At 31.5% G+C, this 18,790-nt stretch overlaps 4 protein-coding genes across 4 annotated transcripts; 2 read left to right on the top strand and 2 right to left on the bottom strand.

The window, feature by feature from the left end:
- Positions 1-29: 29 nt before the first annotated feature.
- LOC105951866 (zinc transporter 5) lies at positions 30-3,280 on the bottom strand. Its single transcript, XM_012975324.2, has 3 exons — positions 2,640-3,280; positions 734-883; positions 30-652 (listed from the first exon to the last, which is right to left on the bottom strand). The coding sequence occupies exons 1-3, from the start codon at positions 3,225-3,227 to the stop codon at positions 347-349; spliced, it is 1,044 nt and encodes a 347-aa protein (XP_012830778.2). The 5' UTR covers positions 3,228-3,280; the 3' UTR covers positions 30-346.
- A 4,057-nt stretch (positions 3,281-7,337) lies between these two features.
- On the bottom strand, positions 7,338-9,823 carry PSBP-1 (photosystem II subunit P-1). The gene is made up of 4 exons (XM_012975322.2): positions 9,421-9,823; positions 8,173-8,405; positions 7,973-8,023; positions 7,338-7,711 (listed from the first exon to the last, which is right to left on the bottom strand). Exons 1-4 carry the CDS (start codon positions 9,689-9,691, stop codon positions 7,451-7,453), a joined length of 816 nt encoding a protein of 271 aa, XP_012830776.2. The 5' UTR covers positions 9,692-9,823; the 3' UTR covers positions 7,338-7,450.
- A 3,295-nt stretch (positions 9,824-13,118) lies between these two features.
- Positions 13,119-15,904, top strand: LOC105951967 (Reticulon family protein). Its single transcript, XM_088811642.1, has 6 exons — positions 13,119-13,256; positions 14,192-14,383; positions 14,667-14,847; positions 14,934-15,075; positions 15,320-15,389; positions 15,581-15,904. Exons 2-6 carry the CDS (start codon positions 14,200-14,202, stop codon positions 15,748-15,750), a joined length of 747 nt encoding a protein of 248 aa, XP_088667768.1. The 5' UTR covers positions 13,119-13,256; positions 14,192-14,199; the 3' UTR covers positions 15,751-15,904.
- Positions 15,905-16,028: 124 nt separating this feature from the next.
- On the top strand, positions 16,029-17,458 carry LOC105951966 (F-box/kelch-repeat protein At3g23880). The gene has a single exon (XM_012975456.2). It carries the CDS (start codon positions 16,090-16,092, stop codon positions 17,179-17,181), a length of 1,092 nt encoding a protein of 363 aa, XP_012830910.2. The 5' UTR covers positions 16,029-16,089; the 3' UTR covers positions 17,182-17,458.
- The last annotated feature ends 1,332 nt before the right edge of the window (positions 17,459-18,790 follow it).

Raw genomic sequence — 18,790 nt, 5'->3', positions numbered from 1 at the left:
ATAACAACTGATCATAATAGATCATAAAATTCTTGAACAAAATAAATCACCGTTATAAAATATCGAAAAAATCGAAACCTATAACAAAAAGAAAAATGTCTTTTGAATCCTCCGAAAATGAAAAAACATAGCATTTCACTCCACTCTCAAATCTTAATTAGCACATATATATAAAATATATGTGCAATTAATTAGCACACCAAAACAAGCAACAATCAAGACCACATAGATCTGAGGCTGCAACAAATTTGTTATTAATAATAATATACCACAAGAAAAAATCAAATAAATTTGGTTTAATTTTTCAAAATATTATTTGAAAAAAACTTTATATATAGAGAGGAGGTCAAGCCCACTTGGCTAGGAGAGACATGCAACCAGCACCAATTAGAAGTGACAAATTTGCCCCTAATTGTAGTTTTCCATTACTTTGCAGTTTCGGGCTCATAAAATCGGCAGCAAGAAGATCGACGAGCGCCATGTAGACCAATATTCCGGCCGATGCTGCGTTGAAAACTCCTTGTACAATCAGAGCCGTTGAGCTCGTCTCACTGTAGATGTTTGTTATTCCGATTCCGATTGCGATTCCAACTGGGGTTGTTAGGGAGAAGAATAATGCCATTATTGTTACTGCCCTTACTTTAAACCTTGCCTGTAACAAGGGTAAAAATGTAATTAGTGCTAATTAATAGATAAATTAATTAGTATTAATAAGATTAATTAAATAAAAAACCTGGGTAATGCAGCCACCAAGACCAATGCCTTCAAAGAATTGATGAAAGGACAAAGCTGCAATTAGTGGTCTTATTGTTTTAGGGCTTTGTGAAGCTCCTAATGCAATTCCAATTATTACAGAATGTACTATGATTCCCAATTCCAACACCTGAATAAACATTTAAAAAATTAAATCAAATTTAATAATTAGTAAAAGGAGATATAATTAATAAAGAAATTAAATAATATATCACGAAAAAAATTTGATTTTTTTATTAAAATTCAAGATTCATATACTTTTTGAACATATATACTTTTAACAACGTTGTCTAGTTAATAAAGTTACCCTAAAATGTTAAAAAGTTGCCCTAAAAGGATATTATATTCGAAGTCAGCATCCCTTCTTTTATGGGTTAATTATAAAAAGACCCATGACAAGGCAATTAATTAAAATAGTGACATTAAACTTTTTTGTCTTTCAAATAAATCCAGCTCATTCAAACTTATTTGCAAATAAGGAAAATCTTTTTATATATACTAAAATTACCTCTAATTCATTGAAACTCAATTCAACTCCAATTTCATGATTTACACCACAATTTAGTCTAATTTCATCAATTAACCAATTTTAACCCTAATTTCAATTTTGACCCGCCACCATCGGAGACCGCCGGTCGCCGCCGTTGAGCGCCGGTCTCCGACGTTGACTTTTTTTTTTTAATAATTTTATTTTTTCTTACAAAAAAATTAAAATTAATACTACTGTCTTGATCGGCAGTTATTTAACTGTCGGAGACAATAATTTAACTATTAATTGACTTTTTTATTTCTTCAAAAATATTTTAATTAATATTACTGTTTTTGCTGCTAAATTACTGTCTCCAGCAGTTATTTAACTGTCGGAGACAGTAATTTAACTGTTTATTGACTTCTTTTTTAAATATTTTAATTAATATTACTGTATTTGTTGCTAAATTACTGTCTTCAACAGTTATTTAACTGTTAATTGACTTTTTAATTCTTAAAAAAATATTTTTAATTAATATTACTATATTCGTTGCTAAATTACTGTCTCCAGCAGTTATTTAATTATCGGAGACAGTAATTTAACTGTTAATTGACTTCTTCTTTTTTCCTTCAAAAAATTATTTTAATTAAAAATATTATTGCCTTGCCTGCTAAATTGCTCTCTCCAACAGTAATTTAACTGTCTTAGACAATAATATTAATAATATTACTGTTCGGGAAAATAATATTCATAATATTATCGTCTGAAACAGTAATATTACTGTCTGAGACAGTAATTTAGTAGCCAAGACAGTAATATTAATTAAAAAATTAAAAAAAAAATCAACGCCGGAGACCGGCGGTCTACGGTGGTTGACCGTCGGAAAAAAAATTCAGAAAAAAAAAATTCAAAAAAAAAAAAGTCAACGCTGGAATCTGGATAGAAAAAAAAATCATAAAAAAAATTAGTTTCTGAAAAAAAATTTGGGGGTTAATGTAATATATTTGTTTAAATCCGAGGTCAATGTATAATATTAAGGAAGTTCGAGCATAATGGACGGAATTGATAAGAATTATATTATAGCGGGTATTTTAGACCAAAGACATGGGGATGAGTTTAATTAAGTCTCATGTGATGGGCATTTTTGCCGTTCACCCTTCTTTTATTTGCTTTCTTAAATTTTTTTTAATTAACAAACTCGTAACTCTCTATTTATATTCACAAAATAATAATTAATTAATTAAATAACTACTTTAACAAATTGCCTAATACAATGTGAACCTTCAATTTATCACTAAAAAAACTATAATATTGACCCTCTTTTAAAAATAAAAGATTAAAAATTAATAATAATAATAATAATAATAATAATAATAATAATAATAATAATAATAATAATAATACATAAAAGAATTACCTGAGAAATGACACGGTGGCGAAGGAGATCAGTCTCACCAGAATCCGGTTCCAAAGAAACCGACCCGTGTGCATGTGCATGAACCGGAACAACCGCCGCCCCTCCCTCTTCATCGCCGCCGCCCTCCACCGCCTTCACCCCCGACCGACGCCGGTAGTACGAGGTTGCGTACGTGTCAACCATCAGCGTCCCAATGGCGGAGAGCATGGCGATAAACCCGGTGAACGGAAAATCCCCCCACGGGCTCGCCGGAATACACGGCGAAGTCAAACTCTCGAATGCATCCGGCAGCACGTGTATGAACCCCGTCGACAGAATCACCCCGGCGGCGAACGCCTTAATCACGAAGAAGAAATTCCTCTCCGGACTCAGCGCCGGAACCCTCCTCCCGACCACCGGCAGCATCACCCCGACGGCGCTCGCCACCAGAATGGCGGCGATCGCCCCCACCTTGTACTTGAGCGCCAGGCTCTTGCTCTCATCGCCTTCCTCCTCCGGCTCGCAAGTGCACTCCCCCAGCACCGCCGCCGGGAGAAGAACCACCGCGGCCCACACGAACAAATTCTTATAAGGAGATGACATTTCCATTGATCAATACAATACTATACAAATAGTACCAAAATTTATAATATAAAGTTTGAATTGCAAAAAAAGGTTTAATTTGTTGGTACTCATTTATAGATCTTTTTCACAAATTAAAAGTCAAAGAAAGCAAATGATGACAACATAATTTAGGTTTAATTAAGTCAATAAATTAGATTTAGTTTTCAAGAATGTCGACATACTTACAACACTCTCAAACTTTCACTTAAGCACGAAAAATTTCAATTAATTTAGACTATATATTTTATTAACGTACGTAGTATACAGATGTACTAAATAAACCTAAAATGTATACATTATATTATAATAATACATATGAAACACTTAAATCAAGCCATGTAGCCGGTCGTGGAGCCAGTATATTATAACTATGGGCCGAATAATATACACTAAAATAATTAAATTTCAGGGGTTCGATTTTTGATTTTTTTTTTTGGCATTTATTCGGACTTTGGATGAACTAAAAAATAAAATTGTTGGACTAAAGAAATATATATATATAATCTAGTGGATTTTTTTTTCAATTAGTAATACTCTCAATTTTATTTTTTACATTAAACTAAATTGTTAAAAATCATCCGAATACTATACCAATATAATAAATTATATATAGTAGTAAAAAGATTTAAATTTTAAGAGAGACCATTCGCCCCGACCCTAGGCCGATTTCTCCACAACATGTAGGCGTACCGTTAATAAGTAGATTCAAATTTGAATCAATTAACGTAAATTGATGTGCTCTAACTGTTAGGTCGTGCGTCGGACAGAAGAGACGAATTAAATGATTTTTGTAATTATTGAATTGGTGGTTTTTTCGATATATGTAAGTCAAATCAAATAATGTCGATAGCATGTGCTGGGTCTTTCCCTCTGTACTACGGCCAACCGCGTAACGCTATTTCCAAGGGGATTTTCTTTTTAGGTAGAAATAAAATGCATTTTTGGCATACTAGGTAACATTTATTTATTTATTTATTTTTTTATTTGGATGTGGTCATATGATGAAATTGCAATAAATAATCGAAATTTGCATTGTAACAAATCATATCCTCGATTTGACTTGATCACATCTATTTTAGCTAAATTAGAACCACCCCTAAATTATGGTTAAATTACAAAAAAAACTCTTATTTTTTAGGTAATTACAATCAACTCCCTCGACTATAAACCTTCTTACATGTCTCACTTGCAGTGTCAAATTTAGTGGAATCTTCTAGATTATATGGAATATTCTCAATTTTGTACCAGTTTTATCACATTCGAGCTCCACTTATTGAAGCAAGATGGTCATAAGATGTGTTTTTTTGCTTGTATATATCAAAATTGTGGTGCATCAGAAACTGCATTTTTGCACAAAACGAGTACAAACTAGAGAACATTCCACGGAATCTAGAAGATTATGTTGAATTTAACACCATAATGATGGACGTGTAATTATCCAAACATAAAGGCTATGTTTGTAAGCTTTTGGGCTTCCATTTCCATTTTATTTTGGAGAAAGATGTTTTGGGAGAATAATTTGAAAATTAAATAAAGTTTGTTTGTGTTTTGAGAGGAGATAATTTTTACTGTAGCAAGTCAAATCATGTGTGAAAGGTGTTGGGAAAAAGTATTTTGGAAGAAGAATTTAAAAGATAAAGTGATTTGATTTTATATTTTAGTGAAGACAATTTTCACTGTAGCGGTCAAATCATGTTTGTTAGAGAGAGAAATATTTGAATTTGTTTTGGGGAAAGTTTTTGGAAATAGTGTAGAAAGATAATTTTTATTTTGGGGAATTGTGAAAAGAATTTGAAAATGTTACCAAACATAGCCAAAGGGTTTTTTTTTCATAATTTAACTATACCTTAGAGAGTGGTTGTAATTTACCCTTCTATTTTTATTGATACACCAAATAAAACGATAAAGTCGAAATTGAAGAGTCAGAAGTCACAAATTTCCTCTTGGTTGGGGAATTTTTCATTGATGGAGCAACTAAATGAACATTAAAAGAGGGACCGTACTCACAAGTTGCGAAAACCGAATTAAATAAATAAATAAAATGAGAAGATATTTCGTAAAAGATAAATGATTGGGGGCAAAAAAAAAATTGTATACATATCAATCTTTGTCATTCAAAACATTGCAAATTTGTAGAAACGTTTGAAAAGGATGAGTTGCCTTGATTTATTGGTAATGATTTAGTTATAATTTAGTTATGAATATGTTATTAATTTGTCAATAATATGAATCACCTAGACAAGAGTACGAAAATCAATTAGTGAAATGGTAAAATAATATAGGTCCTAACAGCGGAAATTGTCGCACCAACCTTTTACTTATTGAACGAGCTAAGCAGTGTTTGGATTTGCTATGGCCGTCAAATACTGCAATATTTAAAAATTAATAAATAACAATACATGAAAGTATGGGAAAAATACATTTTTCGTCACTTGAGTTTATCTCGATTTTACATTTTTGGTCTCTGCTCATATATTTCAACAATTTAACACTTTTTGCCATCTCCGTCAATTTAACGTTAGTCCGTCAGTTAAGATATATAGTGACAGACACATGCTTGATTCCGTTCGTACTGACGAAAATTTAACGGAAATGACCAAAGCGTTAAAATTTTGAAACATGAGGGACTAAATCAATTTTTTTAAACAATTAGGACACTATGTGAAACTAACGTAAACTCAAGGGACCAAAAGCTTTTTTTTTTCTTCCAAAATATTATATTTTTTAAATGATGAGGAACAATGTCTTAGTGACAAAATAAATAAAAAAGGTTATAATAATATATATATTTTTTTTAAAAGGAATTTATAAGGTCTTGGATTATGCCGGTTTTATAGAATATAGACCCGTTGAAATACACTATGTAGCTTTAAACAGTAGATATACGCATAATAACACATACATACGTATATGTGTGCTTAGTGAATAGTTATTTATGCAGATCTATAATTTAAAATCACACGATAAATTTCAGGCGATGTAGAATCTCGTAAGCCGATTTATTACGGCTAGATATTTTGTAGTGGATAGACATGATCATCAACTTATATAGACTTTTTTAGTCTTCTTGGAAATTATCTAATATACGTACGGTCAAAGTCAACGCATGTAGCTAAAAACACAATCACAAGGGGCGAATAGCAAAAGGTCACCAAAGAATTCACTACACCCATAGAAAATGAATTGGAATCTTGTCAAAAACTTTACTTCAAATTAATGATGTGACAATGCATACAGGCCAATCCCACACCACTCCTTTAATAATAGTGAAATCATTACAATATCTTTTATTAATGATTGTACTATGTTTTATTTCAATCACACAAAATGAAAAAAAAGAAAAAGTGATTTCATAAATTAGTTTGGTATTACGGGCAAAACAGACCGACCAAACTAATAATAAGTTTATAGTTCAGTATTTCTTTTTTGTTGAGAAATTCAAATCATATTACAGATTTAGGGTTTGAACCCTAAATATGTACTCTGGAGTAGATGATATGCATCGACTGATCTTCTACTACGAGTTGGTAAGTTTACAACTTAATTTGATTGGTCGAGTGTCTAATTACTTCAATACATTTTTTTTTACTATGATTCAAATTGATCTCAAATGTTATGAAAAATATCACTTATTTAAAAACGGATGAAGTATTTATTAAATCCGAGATTTTCAGACAAAGAATTGGTTTGCTTTTCCTAGGAACTAATTAAAGTTTATTGGTAGCAACTTTTACCTAATAGTAATTCATTTAATTTCCATTTATTTTGGCTTATTGAGAAAGGGACCAATTCTAAGTCTATTAGGGGCATATTTATTATTTAGTATTTATTATTTATTATTTATTATTTACTCCACTCCAAAGAAAAAAGGACATAATAAAGTCAAAGTAGCAGCTGAAGCCATTCAATTTGTCCGACAATTTTGACTGTGGCCTTATAGACTCGTTTACTTTAGTGTATTAATTGACCAAATTTTGGATCAAATTGGGTAGTTGTTTAATTAATAGACTATCAGAATAATATAAAGTTGAATAACATATTAAATGAAATATTAGACCTCATAAACAGAAAAAAAAAATCCTAGCTCGTATCCTATTTCTTCTTAATAGTACTTTTGATTCTAATAAGCCAACATCGAAAACGATAATGTGAAACGTGGAATATCGGTTTACGAAACAAAACTCAATTAAGCTCGATTTTTCTTGCTATTAAGCAACACTGAAAGAAGTAATTGCACTTTCGACGAACTTCTTAGCACCTTTAAACCATCTCTTGTCCCCGGCTTGAGCTTTGCATATGTAGAGCTTACCGTCTTTGACGGTGGCGGTGATGAGTTGGTGTTTGCCGCCTTCATCTCCGTCGGCAGTCCTCGTCAGCACCGACAGGAAGTAGTATTGCTTACCCTCAACCACCGGAGTTGATGTCTCCAATATATTTGCAGTTGCAACCGCACCCGAATCAAATCCACCCTAAATACAAAAGGAAAAAATAAAAATAAAAAATAAGCTCTTACATAAGACATAATCAGGGTGCTTATAAGATATTTAAGAGCTTATAATTAATCATTTAAAAAATAGATTATAAAGTTCACTATCTAAATACTTTAAAAACTAATTCTAAAAAATAAGACATACCAGCTTATTAGCTCTTAAAACAGCTTATCAGACGTAAGAGTTTATCAATTGTTTAAAATAAGCTTAGTCAAACAGGCTCGAGTACTCGTGATTTACCTCTGAGTCAGTTTTGCCAAAGTAAGATTGTTTCCCTAGTAGATAGTCCACCTGAACAACAGCAGTGGCGAATTCATGATATTTTTTACTCAAAATATAATTATACATATAATATATATATATATATATATATATATATATATATATATATATATATATATATATATATATATATATGCATAATGTGTATGTATGGTTACTTGAGAGAGGAAGTCTTCAGGGGAACCATAGTCTGTGATGGATTTTTTGTCGGTGGGAGTAATAGTTACGGAGAGATTGCTCGTGGCGTCGAAATTATCCTCGTACCGGAGAACTTGACCGGGGAATTCCCGTTCTTTGCTAGGGTTCCATTTCGAAGGGATAGATACCTTAAATCCATCTCCAATGTATGGCTTGAAATCTGTGTTTGTTTTTGGCTTTCCAAATATGTTTGCTGCATTTTTTTTTTATTATTATTATCTAAGTATGAGAGATGGATTGAAACCCTAGTAGTTGCATCTAGTGAAAAAGGTCATATGTTGTATGTAATATTTAGCGGCGGAAATCGAACGGATTAGCGTTTTCGGATTTTTTTTAGAGTAAAAAACCAATTCTAATTTCGATTAAAAAAATGGAAAATTGGAAAATCGAAACTATGGAATTAGAGTTGTTCGGAATATGGAAATATTCGACTTGGGACGTCGATTTTTTCCGTTTCTATTTTGTAAAAAAACATTAAAAAAAAAGGGGGTAAATTACAGCCACCCTCCCTGAGGTAAGGTCAAATTACGAAAAAGACCCTCATGTTTAGATAATTACAACCACCTCTTCACTATGAATCTTTTTACTGTAGTGTCAAATTTAGTGGAATCTTCTAGATTATGTGGAATATTCTCCAGTTTGTACCCGTTTTATCACATTCGAGCTCCACATTTACGAGATGATTATAAGATGTGTACATTGGCTTGTAAATATTAGATTGTGGTGCATCATAAAATGCATTTTTGCACATAACAAGTACAAACTAGAAAATATTTCACGGAATCGAGAAGATTATATTGAATTTGACACCATATATAAGGGTGGACGTGTAGGAAAATTCATAGTTAAAGGGTGGTTGTAATTACCCAAACATGAGGGGTTATTTCGTAATTTGACCTTACCTCAGGGGTTGGCCGCAATTTACCCAAAAATATATCTTTTGAAGAAAAAAAAAATCAGATGTTAAAAATTTTGTTTCTGGGAAAAAAAATTGATCAGAAATATATCATAATTAAATTGAAAAATTATATGTAAAAAAATATTTTTTTGTTGGGAAAACATAAAATCTCAGAGTCAAAAAAAAAAAATATTGCAAAAAAAAAAAAAAAAAAATATATATATATAAGATCAAAATCGACAGAGTTCGAAAATTCAGTTCCAATTTTTATGGTATTAACTTAAATAAAGAAAAAGAGTAAGAAGAAAACCAGATTCTCCATAAGCAGCATCAGCAGGTGAAACCTTTGAGCCAACAGCAGCCGCGCCGATCAGGACAGTGATAGCCAATCTCCGGGAAACGACGACGGCTGAGCCACCTTCATCTTCTTCAGCCGCCGCCTGCTTCTGTACTGATAGGCAGACCAGCTGGCTCGGCTTCACTGGTGGCGCGTAGCGCTGAGTACTAGTCGAAGAAGAAGAAGATGAACAAGTTCTTATTGCTGCTGTATGGTGATCCAAAAAACATGCAATTGATGCCATTTCTAATAATTATATTATAATAATTAACTTTAATCTTATTTAATTATTTTTGGCTTTTAGCTAGTTTCTTGATTGTTTGTGTGTGTGTATTTGATGGTGTTTTGTGTGTGTGCTGCATGCTGACGTGTAATATGTGAAGGGGGAATGGTTGGTTGTGGATATTGGAAAGGATAAGGTTGAGGAAGATGTAATTGGTCGAATTATGCCATGTCATATTTTTGTATCATGGTTCAAATATCTAATTATTGAATATATAAATAGCGTAAACTACGAAAACCCCCTGAACTTAGGCTAAATGACGAAAAACATCCTCACCTATTCGTAATTACCAAAAACTCCCTGAGGTTTGTTTCCTTCTTATTACACCAACACCCTATGATTTTTTACGGACTTTTTTTATTCCAAGGAATAGACGTTACACAATTTTAGATATTTTCTTTTATTTCTCACTTATTTAACATAAAGTATAATAGATTGTATACATTTTCTGCTAAAAAACTCAATCAACAGTCAATTAGAGGGGAATTTTGGTTATTACGGATATGTGGGTTTTTTTTCCGTAATTTACCCTATATAATATAAAAAGGGCAAATTACCAAAACCCCCTGAGGTAAGCCTAAATAACGAAAATCCCCCCCATGTTCTCGTAATTACGTAAACCCCCCTTGACTAACGGTTGACCGAATTTTTTTAACCGAAAACGTGAAATGTCTATTATATCCTTCTGTTAAATATGTAAAAAATAAAGGGCAAATTACCAAAACCCCCCTGAGGTAAGCCTAATTAACGAAAATCCCCCCTGGCATCCCTTTCAGTTGATGATTTATTGCTTTTATAAATTTATTTATTACTTTGTAATTTGTATTGATAATTTGATATTATAATTTTTTATTTTGTCTATTTATATATTTTAATTGATTTTATTTATCTAGAGGAGTATTCATACGGATTTATGCTTTTAGCTTGAATGATGCATGGTTGTATTTCTCGAATTGTAAAATATTTAATTTTATATATAAAAAATAATTAAATTTTGAAATCTCATTCATTGATTTTTTTTAATCCAATAAAAATACATTGTACATTCATAATGATTGATTATATTTGGGTTTAATTTAAGAAAAATAAGTATTTTGCAGACACTTATATATTATTTTATTTATATATTTTAATTGATTTTATTTATCCAGAGGAGTATTCATACGGATTTATGCTTTTAGCTTGAATGATGCATGGTTGTATTTCTCGAATTGTAAAATATTTAATTTTATATATAAAAAATAATTAAATTTTGAAATCTCATTCATTGATTTTTTTTAATCCAATAAAAATACATTGTACATTCATAATAATTGATTATATTTGGGTTTAATTTAAGAAAAATAAGTATTTTGTACATTCATAATGACCCCTCATTAAATAAAATGCTTACAATTATCCCCCTAAGGTTAATTTCGTGTACAAGGGCAAAATTGGTATTATCGGAGGAATATTCGGGAGAATCAAAAAATTCTATCGAGTCTAACACCGTTAGAGCAATTTGTAAAACGTCTGCATACCTCAGGGGGGTTTTCGTAATTACGAGAACATGGGGGGGATTTTCGTTATTTAGGCTTACCTCAGGGGGGTTTTGGTAATTTGCCCAATATAAAAATGTAATACTTAAGTCCCAATTTTAATTTATTTAGAAAAAAAATGAACTTGTGTTTTGAGATAATAAGAATAAGGCTAGTGGGGCTTTCGTCTTTAGTTCAATTATTGGGCCTATTTAGATTTTGCCAATTTACCTACATCACTCAAAATTTGGGCCTTTATTTAATATTGGTTATATCGTTTTAATTTTACGAATATCGTTTCAATTCTTAGAAACTTTACCTCTCTCTAGAGCTTAGAAATATTCGTTTTCTTTTTGTCCATTCACGTCGGAAACCGGCGTGAAATAGCCGATTTCAGTCCCCAAATAGATGCGAAAAAACGCCACACACGTTCATGTTGGGTGGGTGTTCTCTCCTCTTTTTTGTTTTTTGTTTATTTGTTATGTTTTAGTTAATTAGTTCTTATTTAATTGTCAATGAATAACTAATAATAAATATTAAATTTTTTATTTTTAATTAATTAATTGGTTAATAATTAATTATTGATCAATAGATTTTAGTAATTAAATAATAAATATTTTTTAAAGTAATTATTGAATAGTTCATAATAATTGGTTAACAATTTGTAGTAATAATTAGTTGATAGTTAATGAATATTTAATAAATGTTTTTTTTTTTATTTGTTACTATGGAAAATTTATTAATTTTATTCATATATTTTTTTTCCATAATTATGACTTGATCTAAAAAAACTCTTGAAGAAATCAAAAATCAAAGGAAATTCAATAATATAAAAAAAAAAATCAAAAAAGGAGTTCCACTATTTTGAGTTTGACATGTTCTATAAATAAATTCAATAAACTTGACCATGGATAAGAAAAAAAAGTCATCTCTTTTCAAAATTGTACAATTAACTAAAAAAATAAAATAAAGATAACCAAACGTGACAAATTTGGTCAATTGTACCTAATATAATCCCTAATTCACACGGATTCGTGTGTGGTCTATTGTGAATATTATTGTAGTGGTCACGTGACAAACAATGAGCATCTTATCCCTTTTTTTTTTTTTTTTTTCTGCTTATCCAAATAAAATACGGTTTTGTAGATGCTACGATGAATTCAAATACATCAGATGATTCAGCATCATTGATCTACATGTAATAATGCACACATTTATGTATATATGTGCTTAATAGGTGGTTACTTATATAAATTTATGATGCAAAATCACCTGATACTTCTCACTAGGGGTGTAAATGAGTCGAGCTCGAGCTCGCCAGATTTTTTGGGTTCAAGCTCAAATTGAGCCGAGCTCGACCCATTTATTTATATATATGTATTACAACCAACCACTTCTTTTTGAAAAATTACATCCAGCCCCCTGCAGTTTGTAAATTTCTTACATTAACTTTCTACAAAAGAGCGTTAATATAAGAAATTTACTAATTGAGGGTGAATGTAATTATATCAAAGAGATTCTTTCGTAAATAAAATTTACACGAGAGGGAATTTGTAATTTATCCAAATTCCAATTCGTCCTCGTTGCTCATAAATTATTTCAATTTTAGAAAAAGGAAAAATAAAATAAAATAAATTAATGGAGAGAGAAATAGAGGGGACAAACATTAATTAATCATATTAATATATGTTTGTGTGAAATCTAAATATATTTATTAATATCATTAATATGTGTAAAGAAAATTTAATGAAGGTAGGAACCAATGAATATGCAGTAATAAAAACAGGAGGTGGGTAGGTGAAAAGCTGTCACTTTGTATTTCTGTATCTATATCTATACATATAAAATATAATATAATTGACACTGAAATGAATTGAAATTAGGGTATATATATAGCAGTAAAAGAATCTCACACTTTCCAAAGCAAGTCATCCCCTTTTCCTCTTTGCTGCCATTTTTACATATATTTAAAACCTACCTTCTTCCGTTCTTCAACGTTTGCAGCTCAGGTAAAGTTTTGATTTTTATTTCAATTTATGTTAATCTTAGTTGATTTTTTTTTATCATTTAAATCTGTAGTTATTTATTATTATCTTTTACTCGTGAATTTTTTTTTTTCTTCTTGTTTGACCTTTGTATGCTGTTTATATGCAAATTTGTGTTCTGGGTTTTAGTGGAAATAAATATCCCTGCTTATTTGGTTTGATGTTTGGTTTTTTTTTTTTTTTTTTTTTTTTTTTTAAATATATTTGTTGGGTTTGATGTCTGAAGTTCACGTGTATAGAAGTGTTAGCATAGTCTTGTTAATTAATCATCATAATTATTATATTGTAATGCCGTTTGTTGTATCTATTTGAGTTTGCATTTCTTCTTTATTTTCAACAACTCTGTGTTTTGATGTGCTAATTATTCCCTTCTTTAATGGATACAACAAACGGACATCCCCTGAGGTAAGGTCGAATTACGAAAATACCCCTCATATTTGGGTAATTGCAATCACTCCTCAACTCACGAATCTTCTTACATGTCAATCCTTGTCGTGTCAAATTTAGTGGAATCTTCTAAATTATGTGAAATACTCTCCAATTTGTATTCATTTGAACCTATCTGAACTCCACATTTTTTAAACGAAATGATCATAAAATGTGTCTCTTGGCTTGTAAATATAAGATTGTGGTGCACACTGCACTTTTGCACAAAACGAGAGAATATTCTGTTGAATTTGATGTGTAAGAAGATTCATAGTTGAGGGGTGGTTAGAACTTAGAATTACCCAGACATTAAAGGGTTTTTTTTCGTAATTTGACCTTACCTTAGAGGGCGGCCTAATTTACCCTTATCTTTATTTTCTTAAAATCCCGAAAGTATACTTGATAACTTGTATATATATACATGCATATAAATAATGTCCTAATTTTTTTATTTTTTTTTCTCGAGTACAGAGAAAAAGAAATGCCAGAGGGTATAACAGCAGAGGATCTGGTAAGCAACATCAGGGAAACATTTTCAGACAGTATATCGAGGCACAAAAGTGGCTCGTTTTTCGAGGAGGACAAGTTGGATTCCGTCACTTCTCAGTTCAACCGCTTGTTTGGGCGCGAAAAACCAATTCACCATATCTTGGGCGGGGGCAAATGTACGAATTTTTTTTTAGTTTCTCAAACACCTTCAGTTTCCGTATGCATATTGAGTCACTATCCTCATTATTTATTTGACTCGTATAACTACAGTTAAACCTCTATAAATCAATACAGTCAGGAATAGTGAAATTCTATTAATTTAGCGAATTATTGAATTATCGAGTTAATAATTTAACACGTTTTCACTGAGTCGGGACCGAGAGAAACTATTATTTAATCGAGGTTATTAATTTATCGAGGTTCTACTGTAATTTATTTCAATTGAATTTGTATGTATAGCTGCTGATGTGCTACTGTGGAGGAACAAGAAAATCTCGGCTAGTGTTCTAACCGGTGCTACGGTCGTTTGGATTTTATTCGAATGGCTAAATTACAATTTGCTTACGCTTTTAAGCCTTGTTCTTGTTATGGGGATGGTTGCTCAGTTCGCCTGGAAAAATGCTTCCGGGATATTAAATAGGTAAAAAATATTTCAATGTGGATTTTTCGTGTGATTTTCAAGATTTTTTAATTAAAGAAAAATAATTTTTTTTTAATGTACGATAGGTCTCCATCGAGAGTGCCTCGTGTTGTTTTGCCCGATGAGGTTTTCGTCAACATTGGAAGGGCGATCGGGTATCAAGTGAATCATGGTCTGAAATTCTTGCAGGATGTTTCTTGCGGTGGAAATATTAAGCAATTTCTTGCGGTAATTTCAATTCTTTTACTTTTATTCGGCTTCATTTTTATTTTTTTATTGTTTTTCCTTCGAATATATTGTGGATAATAACCGATTAAAATGAGTTCGATTATAGTCCTTTCTCTTTTGTTTGTGTTCTTCTCGATTTTTTTCGTAAACTGTTAAAATTTCCAAAAGTTGCTAATTAATTATCATCCTAAATTATTTTTTTTCTATTGTATAACGAAACAATTTGCTTAATGATATTTTGCAGGTTATTGCTAGCTTGTGGGCTGCTGCTATTATCGGAACCTGGTGCAACTTTCTGACCGTGTTATATATCGGTAAGCCTTTCGAAAACGAGAAACGAAAATGGTTGTAAAAATTCAATTTTGCAACTTTCTGATCTTGAAAATTGATTTTTGTGTAGAAAATATTTTCCGTAAATTTCTTTACTTATTACTTATTAGTAGTGCATGTGAAAACTTGAGCGCCGATTTATTTGATAATTCTATGAAAAATTGTTGTTCGGAAGGTTTCGTTGGGGCCCACACATTGCCGATACTGTATGAGAGATACGATGATCAAGTTGATGGGTTTATAAGCAATGTTCTTGAACAGCTTCAACACAACTACCGAAAGCTGGACAAGGGCGTTCTTGGACGAATCCCTAAGGGCAATTTCGGGGGTAAAAAAGTCGAGTAGATTTTTTTATTTTTGTCTAATTACAACTAAAATTGTGAGATATTCGGACAAGAATTTATTTGTTTGAAAAATAACAACGATGTCCATTTTTATGTGCTAGAAACGATATATGTATTGATGTTACTCTAGTAGTGTTTTTGCATCGTTCGAATTTCACTGGTATCGAATTTCATCTTAAATATAGTAAATGTCACATATATCTTGTTTGTTATATCTCAAATGGAAGGTTTAAATTTGCAAGTTAGTTAAGTTTCTCTCTCTTATTATTTGATCCTATAAATAAATTCAAAAAAAAAAAATTCAAAAAAAAAAAAATTCAAAAAAAAAAAAAATTGAAGAATGAGTCTACCAGAAGATGTAATTGAAGAAATATTATCAAGATTACCAGTATTATCATTGATTAGATTCAAATCTGTTTGTAAATCATGGAAAATGATTATCAAGAATCCTGCATTTATATCCAAACACCACCAAACGATTGCGTCAACGGAAGGTTCCGAGACTCTACTAGTCAACAGGCGCGACAATGCTACGAACAAGAGGGTCGTCTCGTTGTTGAGAAAGGAGGGAAAAGACGCTTTCGCCCTCGACCAAGATCTTCCGACAGTTTTCAACAACATGTTCAACCATGTTAGGTTGATCGGCCCTTGTAACGGAATCGTTTGTCTCTACGGATATCCGGATAACATTGCCCTATGGAACCCTCGCATTCGAGATTTCAAGATATTACCCATATCGAAAATCCCGCGTAGTTCGAAAGTGCTCGGTGGTGATATCGGACTCGGTTTCGATTCCGAAACCCGTGATTTCAAGGTAATGCAAATCTTGTTTTGCGGTTCTGTTAATCGAGTCGAGATATACTCGTTAAAAACAAATTCGTGGAGAAAATACAAGGGTATTTTGCCTGCAGATATTATGTACAATAATCTTTGGAGTATGGTGCACAAGAATGAAATATTTTGTTGGTTGGCTCAAGATATTAGTAAAATTGATGTGATTCTTTCATTTCATATGATTAATGAGATATTCCAAATTACACCATTACCACCACTAATTAGTACTAATGATGTTTTTGGAGGGATTACTCGAGCTATTATGCCACTAAAACAATCATCAATTGGTTTGATTGTGTATCCAATCAAAGATTCGGACAAAGTTTTCGATGTATGGATTGCGAACGAGTTAGGAGGGAACGTCGATTTGTGGTGTAAGATAGCAAGTATTGGCCCTATCTCGAGTGTGGAGAGGCCGCTGGCGTTGTGGGAAAACGACGAATTTGTTTTGGAAAATAGTAGAGGAGAGTTGGTGATGTATAATTGTTCTAATCAAGAAATTAAAAATCTTGGATTTTATGGTAAACGAAGTAGGTTGGAGGTACTTGTTTATAAGGAGAGCTTATTTACGGTTAGTAAGATTTATACAAATTTGTAATCTCGTCTTTTTTTTTTTTCTATATGACAAATAAATCTGTAGTCATAAATGCGCACTGGATAAACCTCGGCCACGTGCAATAGCTAGTAAAATATACGAGATTGTAAATCGCAATGAACAGACTTTGTGCGGCGGCGAGTTCAACTTAAAACGTGTCGATAGTAGAATCTCGAGAAAAAAAAAATCTATCTTTTGCTTCATATTGATGAAGCTAGTTGAATCTATGTATTGAACTTCTTGGGTATTTTTGTAATTTTGTTCCACCTTCAATGTTTAAGGCTTTGTAGTTCTTGATTTATATACTCATTTTCTGCATACCAAATTCTTTTTTTTTTTTTATATATATAATTAAGGGCGGCGGTTATATGCAAGCCCATTTTTTTATTAGTTCAAGACCTTTAACATAAAAATACTAATTTACCCTTAATGAAATTTAAAATCAAATAAAAAACACAAAACATTAAAAAAATAAAAAAAAAATCACTTCCTTTGTGCAAGACCAAATAAAATACATAAATCCAGAAACCCCTCTTCCTTATTTCACGACTTAAAACTCTCATTTTTCTCCTTCTTCTTCACAAACCCACAAAGAAATCCTACACACCAAAATTATCAAATACATACCAAACATTCACGATGGAACCAGAAAACAATGATATGGTGGTTTACGAGGGTGGAGAACACAATGAAATATGTTTTAACCCTTTATTTTTACTTTTGGGTCGTTTTTTTTTTTGGGAAAAAAATTCGACGATACAAAAAATCGGTCTGCAAATACCGATTTTTGTTACTAAAGTCGGTAACCACATTCCGATTATTTTAATAAAAATCGGTACTTAAAAACCGATTTTTGTAGTAAAAATCGGCATGACAACACCGATTTGTTTTTGTATTATCGGCATTGTCATGCCGACTTGTACTACAAAACTCTGTTTTTAAATACCGATTTTATTATCTGTGTTTTTTAAGACCGTTTTCTCATACTTTCGTGCATCAACCTAGGGGATTGATGGAGGATTATTCAAATGAATTATCTAACGAATAAATATTTGAGATACGAAAAGCTCTACTCGATTGGGTTAAAGGCGTGGTAGACGCCACCGAATGGTGATAAACATTTTCGTTTCAAATATTTAAAAAATATCAATTAACCAAATATATAATGTATTATTTAAAAAAAAATCAAAAAATATCGGTATTCGCAAACCGATTTTGTACTCAATAATCGACATTAGAACGCCGATTTTGACTTGTAAAGTCGACGTTGTGTCGCCGATTTGGTTAACAAAAATCGGTATTATGACGCCGATTTTCGTGTACAAAATCGGTCTGGATAAACCGACTTCGGAAACCAACGAAAAAAAATAAAAAAACCAATTTCAATATCATTTTTTTTTCCAAAATCGGCCAAATCATTGCAACCCAACAAGAAATAAACATAGATTAATGTTCATTCATACATATTTATCAAGAATCGATGTTCGATTAATGTTTTCGAATTTACAAATAAAAATTTCGTAAAAAGGACATCGATGTTCGATTAATGTTTTCGAATTTACAAACAAAAGTTTAGTAAAATGGACTTACTTGTTGGTGGTGGTAATGGTGC

Source organism: Erythranthe guttata, chromosome 13 (assembly GCF_056151865.1).
Source record: "Erythranthe guttata isolate IM_541 chromosome 13, IM_541, whole genome shotgun sequence".
NCBI lineage: Eukaryota > Viridiplantae > Streptophyta > Magnoliopsida > Lamiales > Phrymaceae > Erythranthe > Erythranthe guttata.
Note: the sequence above shows the minus strand (reverse complement) of the source record. Positions and strands in the feature narration are given on the sequence as shown.

Coding starts and splice junctions, on each gene's coding strand:
- PSBP-1 (XM_012975322.2), bottom strand. CDS start 9,691: ATGGCATCAATTGCATGTTTTTTGGATCACCATACAGCAGCAATAAGA. Junction 8,406..9,420: donor TGCTGCTTATGGAGAATCTG/GTTTTCTTCTTA, acceptor AAAAAAATGCAG/CAAACATATTTGGAAAGCCA. Junction 7,712..7,972: donor TTGGCAAAACTGACTCAGAG/GTAAATCACGAG, acceptor TTTTGTATTTAG/GGTGGATTTGATTCGGGTGC.
- LOC105951866 (XM_012975324.2), bottom strand. CDS start 3,227: ATGGAAATGTCATCTCCTTATAAGAATTTGTTCGTGTGGGCCGCGGTG. Junction 884..2,639: donor GCCACCGTGTCATTTCTCAG/GTAATTCTTTTA, acceptor ATGTTTATTCAG/GTGTTGGAATTGGGAATCAT. Junction 653..733: donor TTGGTGGCTGCATTACCCAG/GTTTTTTATTTA, acceptor CCCTTGTTACAG/GCAAGGTTTAAAGTAAGGGC.
- LOC105951967 (XM_088811642.1), top strand. CDS start 14,200: ATGCCAGAGGGTATAACAGCAGAGGATCTGGTAAGCAACATCAGGGAA. Junction 15,076..15,319: donor ATATTAAGCAATTTCTTGCG/GTAATTTCAATT, acceptor GATATTTTGCAG/GTTATTGCTAGCTTGTGGGC. Junction 15,390..15,580: donor TCTGACCGTGTTATATATCG/GTAAGCCTTTCG, acceptor GTTGTTCGGAAG/GTTTCGTTGGGGCCCACACA.
- LOC105951966 (XM_012975456.2), top strand. CDS start 16,090: ATGAGTCTACCAGAAGATGTAATTGAAGAAATATTATCAAGATTACCA.